Below are 11321 nucleotides of genomic sequence, written 5' to 3' on the forward strand. Positions count from 1 at the left end.
CCATCCTCCCTTGTATGAGTGAGCACACTGGGGCTCATTTAAACACCAAAGTCTCCCAGAGCAGTGTTGCTGTTTTCCATCCCCTTTTGACCTGCTTCTAGCAGGATAACACAGCATGATACAAACATCGAATCATCTCAAACGACTGTCTTGATCACAACTTAATATAAGTTCCCTGTACTCAAATGTCCTCCACAGTCCTCAGATGTCAAATAGAGCACATATCGGATGTGGTGGGAAGGATTCTCATTGTGGACATGCAGACGAAAAATCTGCAACTAGTGTGAGAATCTGACATGTCAACATGGACCAAAATGTCTGAGGGATGTTTCCAGCACCTTGTTGAACCTGTGCAAAAATAAGGACTTGGTTATTTGTCATAAATGACTCCCAAAGGTAATATTTCCAGATCATCTTATTTACAGAATTTCTAAATCTCTGAAACATTAATATTTTATTAAAAGTAGAAAACCGTTATTTTCCACAGTGGAAAAAGTCCATTAAGATATTTCTGTATAAATACAGAGAGAAGGGGATTTGTTTCATGTGCATAAGGCACATTTGTAATTGGATCTGTTTATTTGTTTATTTTAGTTTTTCATTTATTTTTGCTTATTATGGCATTGTGTGCTCCTGGCTCAGTTTGAAAGTCGACTGCAGGTCCAGCGGTGCACTACATCTCTGTGACACCTTTACTTAGTTTGAATTTGCAAACAAAATACAGAAACAGCATATCAACTAACATAACAAGTCAGATTTAACGTTTTGAAGTCTTTTTTATGACAAATAACCACGTCCATGTTGACATATTTCGGTGTGGACTATGAACTGTAGGTGTGGACCAGCAACACGCTGAGGCTGAAAGCTAAGCCCAGCGGAGGGAGTGTGGGGCCCTCCCCCCAGCGGGGGGTGGGATCTAACGGGGAAGGAGAGCTCTGTTTCTCCGCCAGTGTGACCCGTCCGGCTCCTCCGCAGCAGGTTATCTCACCATCGAGACGCTTCAGGATCTCCAGAATTTAACCGCCCCTGATATTATAAAGGTAGGACTGAACAAAACCAGATCACAGGTGTTTTCGCGTTTTAAGTTCCTGACCTAACAGACAGAGAGCGACCCGCGGGAGCGATTTGTGAAGAGACAAAAAAAAACAAATAAGACTAACAATAAAAACACGAAATTTAATCAGCCAGACGGACACATTAAGACGATAATGTATCCAATAAAGTTTGTGCAGAATAACCAACGTCAGCCGTGAAGCATTTAACGTGAAACAGGATACCGGATGTTGTATGTGTAGTTTCTAATTACTGTACCTTTAAGTGTGAGCCAGCCGCTGTAGCCTGGTGTTTGTGATGGTTTCCCTTTGCTGTCATTATCACAGCATACAAGCATAGAAAGCATCAGGCTCCCTCCCTAAAAAGCGATAATGGACAAATATTCCGCTTGATCCAAGTTATCAGGAGCATATAATAACGTATGCATATAATTAAAAGTACAGAGAGCCAACACAACAACAGAAAAACGTACTTATATAATACTTAATTGCTAATATGCAAAACGATGATGTATCTTATCACTTCTGTGATTTTTATAATATAGTGGGTTTGTCTCAATAAAAGAAAAAGCAGTGCTGCTGTAGTCAATGAACGAAATCTCTCAGCACAACTATAAGAAACAAATTACAGCAAAACTTCTGCTCATTGCCCACACTGTCCTGTAATTAAGTAAAAGGTTTTTGTTATTACACTGAAAATGTCTTACTTTATTTATTTATTTATTCATTCATTCATTCATTTGTTTTACTGTAAATGTAAATAAATAAAAAATATCTATAGTAGATAGTGAAAAAACCTTTTCTGTCATTTAACTGTTTATATATTACTTAACTACTTTGCAGTATGAGTGGCTGTGGGGCAGGTCTATATCAGTGCATCAGTAACACAAACTGTAAAATATTTGAAATTACATTTGAAACGTTCCTAAATTTTCCAAAGATGTTCAGTGGGCTGGACTGGAGTCTTAAGCAGGCTGATTTTGGCTCCCGGGCCTTAACAATCACAATTAAATATAACAGAAAATACTAAACTATCCTAACCTTTATAGCTTAAGTTACTAAACTACCACCAAAACCTCAAATTACATTATATAATTTAACAGTTCTTACTTTATAGATGAGAGATCAATAAAACTAGGATAGTTATGGTTATAACAGATTTTTTTTAAAGTGTTTGATGCACTTGCTCGTGCTTGGACCGGTGAGAAGAGAGCTGCAGTAGGAGAGTTGTGTATTTTTAAAGTTATCCACCTTTTCTTGATTTCTGCTTTCTGCAGCTTTGAGGAAATCTTTTTCATTTGGTCTCAAAAGATGTCCCGGGAGCAGCAAGCGGTGGCTCGTGCCAGGAAAGCCTTTGAAACAGGCAGGTCCAAATCTGTAGAGTACCGAATCAACCAGCTCAAGAATCTGCAGCGGTTATTCAGCGAGAGACAGAAAGAGATTGCAGCTGCCATTAAGAAAGACCTCAATAAGGTGAGTAGTGAGTACAAAACACATAGACTCCTGTCTGTGTTTTTACAGACTGGCTTCCGATGTTTCCCATGTTATTTCTTAGGTAAGCACAAAAGCTCCCGGAAAGCACATCCACTGCCAAGGCCAAGGCACATTTCGTAATTCTAAACAAAGTCATCTGGACCCAATTAAATCCTGAATTTTTTTGTCTGTGTCATTAATGTCTTGGTAGTTGTGCATACTTGTGCTGGCACACAAACAGTCTGACATAGAAAGAGCTGGATGGGATCCCTTCTTTCCTCTGGAAATCTGATTGCTATAAATAAATATATATGTATAGGACTGCCTTGTTAAGAAATATAAATAGAAGTTTTAAAGTGGTCAGATCATAAAACCTATGAAATGTTCATGAATCAAAAATAGCCAAAATAGTTTCCTTTCATGGAAGCATACAGAAGCTGAAGAGTATCCACCATAAGGAGATCCTACGTTCATCTTCTTCTTCCTCAGACCGAGGTTGGGGCACAGTTTTATGAGACTCTGGGTCTGGAGGGTGAGATCAGCCTCTTCATTAAGAATCTGAAGGAGTGGGCAGCCCCTCGGCATGTGAAGAAGAACCTGCTGACCATGTCTGACACCGTCTACATCCATCCAGAGCCGCTGGGGGTGGTGCTGGTCATCGGGGCCTGGAACTACCCCTGGGCTGTGACCATCCGGCCGCTCATTGGAGCCATTGCTGCCGGTACTGTACCATGCTGAGAGTGTTTGGGGTGGATGAAAGGGCAGAGTGTGATGTAATGTGCCTGAGTAGCGCTTACATCTGTAACATCTTTTATGATAAGAATACCACAGGCAATTTGTGTCCTTGTGGCCACTTACTCAAGTGCAGAATTGCGTAAAATAGCATAAAAGTCAAATTATATAAAGCATTAGCATTTATATATAATAATAATTATTATTGTGTGCATATTAAATAATAACTGAAAACAAAGTTACCTATATAATTAAGTACTGGAGTAAACTTATATGTCACCAAATTCTCAATTTAAAATATACAATTTACTTACAGTTTGTAGTGCCTGGCCCTTTAAGCACACAGCCTTATTAACTCTGATATTGTAGCATTTTTTCAGTTCAGAGTAAAATCAGAACCTATGTAAATGTCTTTGGATACGTTAGCAACAGACAGCAAAGACCACAACATTTCTGCCTAAGATTTGGAAATCAAGGCGTGTATTCAGTTCTTTTCTATTCGTCTGTTTTTCAGGCCAGTTCTTTTCTTTTGTCCCGTGATCACAACCGCTCAAGTTCCCCTTTCTATCCAGCCACTGCCAAGTGTTCTCTTTCAGCTTGTGATAAGTAGGTCAAAGGCCACTCTGTGAACTCTATACTGCAATAATGAGAGCAGAAGTTTTAGGAACGGCAAAAGATTCATTGTGTGTGTCCTTGTACGTTGGTATTTACTCATCAGATGCTGGGATCATGTTTTTTTCTATTTCTCATACATTATCTTCATAAAGCTCAGCCTGAGTGGTCAAACTGTGCGACTCAGCTTTAATCACGATGTCATGAAGAGGTTTCTTGTGACTACACAGCATGACACTGCAGTATTTGTGGTTGTCCAGTGATAGCTTTGCATATCAGTGCTTGCAAGTAGGCAGCTCATTTGTATTTCATTTGGATAAATCTAGTTTAGTGTCAAATACTGAAAAAGTGTAGCACTCGTCAGTGCAGTTGTGCAGCACTTTGTGCCACCATTTAATATTCTGTGATTGCTGGCACAACATGGACTTTGCTCTTTGCACCGGCAATATCAGATATTACACAGAAGCTCGTATCAGCCCAGTGGGTCAGAAGTCTTTTCTTCTGATTATTTTCAGGCCAAAGGCAACTGTCAGTTCAACAAAACTGTTGAAGAATTATGCATTTAAAATGTAATGCACACCAATGTGCGTAATATTTTTTCATTGTGATTGGTTAATATTTACAGTCACAATTTCAGGTTAAAATAGTAAGTTAGCATTTTCTGTCTGGGCAGCCACAGCCTGAATGTGTGTGTTTGAATGGGTGAATGAGGCTAGTTGTATAAAAGTGCTTTGAGTGCTAGAAAAGAGTAGAAAAGCAGGATATAAGTGTCATTTATTTCCAGGGAGTAAAAATAATTCAATTAATCTCAGTAAAACAGACCGGTAAACAACGTATGTACTATATGTAATAGGCTGATAATTCATGATATATACCATCATGTAAAAACTCTGATATATATAATGATACTTGTTCAACTGAATCAATTAGATTTGCATTTCACGTGTCAGTGATCCTGAAGGTTATTGTAGTTAACTAAAAATAAAAATAAAAAGTAGACTTGGAGAAAGGTTAAAAACAACCAAAACAATTGTGGCTAATGTGAAAAATGAATTAAAGTAAAATAAAAATATAGATAATAAGTTAATATCCTTAGCTTTAGACATTGTTATCTGTTAAAATTTGCTATCATAACTTAGCTGTGGAGGTTTTGATGGACATGTTAATTTGAGACATGGATGTTTAAAAGAGTGAGAGTCAATAGCTTTAAAAAAGTTGTATTTTTGGGAATGCCTGTTCTAATTTTCCATAATCTTGCCTCTGTCGTGTGTCCTCCACACAATAAAAGACTAAAACTGACACTGAAACCAATAAAAACTAAAGTGAAACTACTGAAAATGTTTTCAAGCAGTAAATATTAAAGTGGAACAAGCAGCAGTACTATAGAAACTAACTGAAACTAAACAGAATTAAAAACAAAAAGTGAAATGAAAATAAAAACGAAATTATAAGAACTCTGTTGATCACCAATAAAAAAGCACAAAGGTGTAGCTGAGGCTGCCAGCACAGACAAAGGTGAACGTCTGGGGGTAGGCGTGTGATCTCAGCTGTCTTAGTGGAGATAATGATCAATAAATGTAAGATAATGATGCCAAATGCTTGCACACAAAGAGAACTGGATATTTTCTTGGACTTTAAGCCATGATCTGCATTCTGCTGAATAGCTATCCATCCACAGGCTGTGTTTTTAGATCACAAATCAATAACAACATTAGTACATTTCATATTAAATGTGTCAGGAAAAAATGGACAAACATCATCAAAGAAAATGATTGAAAATAATTGTTAGATAAAGACAATATTGAGCTGCTATTCTCTTCTACCTGTGCAGGTAATGCAGCTGTGGTGAAGCCCTCTGAGGTCTGTGTGCACACTTCCAAAGTCATGGAGGACCTTCTGCCGATTTACATTGACAAAGTAAGGACAGGTCACATGACAGCAGCCTATGTCCAGCCAAACAAGGCTCTGTTATAAGCTGCTTATTCTTTACAAACTGCATCTGTGCTTACACTTATAGTTTTATCCTGTGTCATATAAAAACAAACTGTGAAATGTTTCCCATGAAAACACAAGATGTCAAGGAAACTGTGTTTACTATAGACACGATGGGGGAAGTCGAGCAGAGAAAAGCTTTTGACTTGTGCTGTATTTGCTTTTTATAATCAGCTTTATTTATTTATTTATCTCTATTTATTCTGCAAATGATCTAAAGAAGAAAACTGCCTTGCATCTCAAGTTGTTTAAATTACAGAGACGTGTTGTTTCCGGAGCTTTTGTGATACCTCCGTGTATGTTTTCTTTTGTGTGTCAGGAGCTTTACCCTGTTGTAACTGGAGGAGTGCCGGAGACCCAGGAGCTGCTACGCCAGAAATTTGATCATATCTTCTACACCGGCAACAGCACGGTGGGAAAAGTGATCATGGAAGCTGCCGCCAAACACCTGACACCAGTCACCCTGGAGCTTGGCGGGAAGAGCCCCTGCTACATCGACAAGAACTGTGACATAAGCATAGCCTGCAGGTGAAAGCAGTGCTCAGTGTTATTTGTCTTCATGTTACAATTTTAATTTCTTTTTTCTTTCTTACATACAGTCACTCAGAATCTTAATATTTCCATTAAGGGTGTCTGAATATGCTGGGTAGCTTTGCATGATCACAGTTTAAGACAGCTTTTATTTTAGCCTTGTGGCCGTTGGTTCATCATCTGTCGTTATCAGTTTAAGCTTCTCTTCTTTCAACCACCCTGCCTTAAAGTCAGCTTTTTTGTGGTTGGCTACACCTCATAAACAAACAGCTGGTGGGAGGAGCTGTTGTGCTCAAATTCAGAACTGTGTACCCTAAATGAGCATAATAAACATATTTACTCTCTCTGATGTTAAGAGGAATCTAAAGCATGGGCTTTAGAATACTTGCAGCTTTAGGCCATATTTAATATGAGCATCCACCTTTGTTCTGAGTGTTGGTCCATCCAGCGAGTGCTGTCAAAGCATATGCAGCTGTGGTCAGATGTTTATATACACTAGTCGTGGACATGAATGTCATAGTAATTTGGGGCTTTTAATGATTTGAATGATTTTTAATTTTCTCTAATCCACATAAGGTCAAAAGTATACTTACACACCATCAGTAATATTCAATTGATCGACACACTCTCAGTCCGAGTCAATGTAAAACTGGCTCGACTGTGGACGCTGGTGTTATAACGCTTCCAGTTCATGGCAGGCCTGAGCCTTGGGGTTTTCTTTAACACCCTGATAACGTGATGGCACATCATTCCACCCTGAAGGACAAAGAATTCAAAGAAATTGAATTCTCAAATTGTCTTGATATTCATGCTCATGATGAGTGTATGTTTAACTTCAGACCACAACTGTATATGACATAAATCCAGTCACCGGTAACACTTCCTCTGCTCTGTAGGCGTATCACGTGGGGGAAGTACAGTAACTGTGGTCAGACCTGCATCGCCCCAGACTACATCCTTTGTGAGCCCAGCATCCAGAACCGGGTCATTGAAGAGGTCAAGAAGTGTATTAAGGTACTGAAGATTGAAAAAAACGTAACTTTGAGTTGAGAATTTTAAAACTAAGGAAAAAATATAGTCTTTAGCCTTTATTTCAATACAAACCTCAAAGAAATGTTTATGCCTAAAAGATTCATTATCAAGGTAGCAACACAGTGCACCGGGGGGGGTAATTTAATGTGTTTGTCCATTAATTTACTGGTTTTTAAAATAATTTCTGTAGGAGTTCTACACAGACAACCCAAAGACGTGCCCGGACTATGGTCGCATCATCAACCAGCGCCATTTCAAGAGGGTCATGGCCATGTTAGAAGACAGCAACATCGCTGTAGGCGGGGAAAATGATGAGTCAGACTGCTACATAGGTAACAATTAATTCATTTTTAAAATATTGTGTTTATTTTCTCAGGCCTTGACAGATGCACCTTCAGGGACCATATACAGAGTCAATACTCAATAGCAGGAGGATAAGGGGAAAATAACAATAGAAGTTACAATGAAGACAAATGTTGATAGCTTTTAAACTAAAATAATCAAACTGAAACTCAGACAGATAAACCAGAATATCTGAAAGGAGAACCTTCAGGAACAAGACAAAGTCATGCAGTGTTTCTGTGATGTGCTTAGCTCCAACAGTTCTACGGGACGTGAAGCCAGAGGCAAAGGTAATGCAGGAGGAGATTTTTGGACCTCTACTTCCTATCTTACCAGTCAGCAGCCTGGACGAAGCCATCAAGCTGATCAATAAGGGAGAGAAACCTCTGGCTCTCTATGTGTTCTCACCAGATAACAAGGTATCTACCAGCAGCCAACACAGCAAAGCAGTTAACACGTGGAAACCAGTGTTTAGGTCGAGACTTATTGTCAGGGTTTTTTGTTTTCTCTTCTCTGTAAAGGTGATAGAGAGAATGAGAGATGAGACTTCGAGTGGAGGATTCCTGGCCAACGACTGCCTCGTGCACTATTCTGTCAGCGCGTTGCCATTTGGAGGAGTGGGTAAGTAGAGAAACTGTGCAAATGGAGCCTTTTTTTTAACCCCTTAGTGACTTTACTGTCTGTATTACTGGTTTATTGTGTTGATTAAAAGTGGTCAAACCTGATGCCAACATCTGTGTATGTTCCATGTGCAGGAAACAGTGGAATAGGCTGCTACCACGGCAAGTTCAGCTTTGACCGACTGAGCCACCTGCGTGGTTGTCTGGTCAAAAAGCTGAAAATGGAGGGGGTGAACGACATGCGCTACCCGCCGCACACATTGAAGAAACTGGGCTGGGCGCGCTTCTTCATCCTCAATACCGTAGATGTGGGCTGGGTGGGACGGATGGCGCTCCTAGCTGCTCTGGTTATGGTGGCTGCTGTTGTGATTCAGGTGAGTTGAAAAGAAAGAAAGGAATAACTGACACGGGCAGTATCAGTGGACGAGCTTCCCAGCTAGCTGCAATGTTCTAAGAGGAGCAGAGAAACCTAAACCTTTCTGTAGTTGAACACATCCTTTGAGTGTCACACAGTGCACATGTGCATTACTGAGTGGGACAAAAAAGAGCGATCGCATTACTCCAGTGTTGGCAGACTTGCACCTGCTCTCTGCGCATCACAGAATCCAGCATGAAGTGCGCTATTGTATTTAAAGCTTTAAATGGCCTTGCACCTGCGTTTGCGGTAGAGACTTATGCTGTATCCATACTCTCTCTCAACATCATTAACCCTGTAAATCCTGAACTATGCAACGACTGCCGGACGATTGTAATTTTTTTGAAACTGTTTTTTTTTTTTCACAGTTTCAAAAAAAGTTTTTGGAAAAAAAGTGTTTATTGAACCTTCTGACAATTAAAAAAAAGCAAACATTAATTTAACTCTTAGCTAAAGACATCATGCTTTTTGTAATTTTATGTAATTAATATAAATGCGTGTACCATGAATTTGTATCTTTTATTTTTGTTTCTTATTGTAAATCACTTTTCTAAACATGCTACAGTATAGAAATATAAAGCATTTCCAGTCATGCTGCACAATGGGAGCTGAACCATCCAAGTGCCACCAAGTCCCCCGTCCACACATCCACAAGTATTTTTTTAAGCTCAACTTTGGTCTTTCCATCTACATTCAAAGGCCTAATGAAAAGCTCCTTCTGGGTGAAGACAGATTTAGGGTTAAGGGTTACATAACCACCAGCTGGCTTGTCATACTATAGGCATGCCCAGTTTTGTTTCAGTGCTTTCAAGCAGATTTAATTTATTCAGGTTTTGAGCTGTTTAGTGCTCGGTCCTGTGGAAGTGGTGGCGGTTCAGCCTTTTTTTCCTCCAAAAGTTCAAAGATTAATCAGTGATTCTGAGGCAGATTTGATGATAAATGGTTGTCTGCGATCGATTGGCAAGCTGTCCATATACAGGCAGGGAATCCACGACGCACATGAAAACAGAGTTGAATGATCCAAAACTACACATGCCAATAAACAGAACAACGCAACAATGACAAAACTTTCTTGTATCTGAAAAAAAAAACATTCCCAACTCACTCATTAACAGCTACACAGTTGTAAGTAAACAACCCGGGGCTCTTTGGTTCAGTAAACAATGCTATCCAGTGAATGTGGCAGATACAGCCTGGCACACACACAGATCTGGATGTGGAAAGGGTCAAATGGCAACAAAGATGCAGAATGTTTTTCTTTCTTCTTCTTCTTCTTTTTTTGGTTCACAATGCAAATACTTCACAGTATTTCTGTATTTTTTTTATTCAGTATTCACATATATAAATGTTAAATGTGTGACATTTATTTTTTTTGCACTGTGGCATTTTTCTGTTCTGTTCTGTATACTCCTTTTTACGGTGGCCCTGAGAGGCCAAATGGACTGCAACTTAAGAAAACATCAGCAATAAGAAAAACGCTGCAAAAGCACACAAAACACAACGGAAATAGGAAAAACGACAACGGAAATAAGAAAAACAACAACGGAAATAGGAGCAAACAAAACACAAATAGGAAAAAACTAATTTCCACAAGCACAAAGGAAGTGTTTGTGGGGAGACAATAACCCGACGGACCAGTTGCAGGAACCAAATTATGCTAAGAATTGCGCTGGGAGACACTTAAAATAAGTGGAGGATCTATCAGTTTTGTGAGGAAAGAAAAGATGAGAGGTAAGTGTGTTAGCCTAACTATTGGCCTAAAAATCCGTCATGAGTATTATATGAATCATGATAAAACACGCCTACCATGTTTTGGGTTCCTGCAACTGGTCCGTCGGGTTATTGTCTCCCCAGAAACACTTCCCTTGTGCTTTAGAAAATCTGTTTTTTCCTATTTCTGTTTCTGTTTTTCCTTCATTGTGTTTTGTGTGCTTTTGCAGCGTTTTTCTTATTGCTAGTGTTTTCTTAAGTTGCAGTCCGTTTGGCCTCTCAGGGCCACCGTACCTTTTGCCCTCTACAGTCTGCAGACTAGTTTTTACCCAACCTTCCTACTGAGTAACAACAAAGGATTCAAATAGAAATAGAAGCACTATTTCAAATAGAAATATTGTTAAAACACTTGCTTACAGCTGCGTCACAGCTTACCTCTGAGACACCCATCAGTCATTTTAAAAGCATTATGAATGCAGAGCAAATGTTTAGAAAAACCTCCAGCTGAGTCTTCTGTTTGTGTCTTTGGTTTTACAGAAGTACCTCCTCTGAAGCCGTTCTGCTGTTTCCTTTATCGTCTGGGCTGCAGAAGAGGAACAAGGAGGATTCATTTGTTTATGCATGAACAAGATAGCAATGTTGTGTTGTTTCAGGATTGCCGTTTTCCATTTCACATTTCAGTGAAGTTTCATGGAGCTCACTGAGAGCCGTTTATTTTAATGAAGATAATTATTTATTCTCATCTATGCAAGAATCACTACGTTCCATTAATTCATCACCACATTTTTAATACTTTTTTTTTTAAAATAT

General features: G+C 39.1%; 1 protein-coding gene across 2 annotated transcripts; it reads left to right on the forward strand.

The window, feature by feature from the left end:
- The first annotated feature begins 904 nt into the window (after positions 1 to 904).
- On the forward strand, positions 905 to 11309 carry aldh3a2b (aldehyde dehydrogenase 3 family, member A2b). Of its 2 annotated transcripts, none has more exons than XM_004550241.4 (11): positions 905 to 1040; positions 2330 to 2525; positions 3015 to 3246; positions 5701 to 5786; positions 6181 to 6389; positions 7289 to 7406; positions 7615 to 7756; positions 8019 to 8185; positions 8288 to 8387; positions 8522 to 8760; positions 11049 to 11309. In XM_004550241.4, the coding sequence occupies exons 2-11, from the start codon at positions 2364 to 2366 to the stop codon at positions 11061 to 11063; spliced, it is 1470 nt and encodes a 489-aa protein (XP_004550298.2). In that variant the 5' UTR covers positions 905 to 1040; positions 2330 to 2363; the 3' UTR covers positions 11064 to 11309. The 2 variants fall into 2 exon arrangements, with proteins under 2 accessions (XP_004550298.2, XP_004550299.2); XM_004550242.4 differs by having other exon boundaries at positions 914 to 1040; positions 2364 to 2525.
- The last annotated feature ends 12 nt before the right edge of the window (positions 11310 to 11321 follow it).

This window comes from Maylandia zebra, linkage group LG10, assembly GCF_041146795.1.
Source record: "Maylandia zebra isolate NMK-2024a linkage group LG10, Mzebra_GT3a, whole genome shotgun sequence".
Classification (NCBI taxonomy): domain Eukaryota; kingdom Metazoa; phylum Chordata; class Actinopteri; order Cichliformes; family Cichlidae; genus Maylandia; species Maylandia zebra.

What these genes read in the sequence shown, in the direction of transcription:
- aldh3a2b (XM_004550241.4), top strand. Translation starts at nt 2,364, where the DNA reads ATGTCCCGGGAGCAGCAAGCGGTGGCTCGTGCCAGGAAAGCCTTTGAA. An exon ending in TGTTCTCACCAGATAACAAG is followed by an intron (nt 8,186 to 8,287) that starts GTATCTACCAGC and finishes TTCTCTGTAAAG; the next exon opens with GTGATAGAGAGAATGAGAGA. An exon ending in GTTGCCATTTGGAGGAGTGG is followed by an intron (nt 8,388 to 8,521) that starts GTAAGTAGAGAA and finishes TTCCATGTGCAG; the next exon opens with GAAACAGTGGAATAGGCTGC.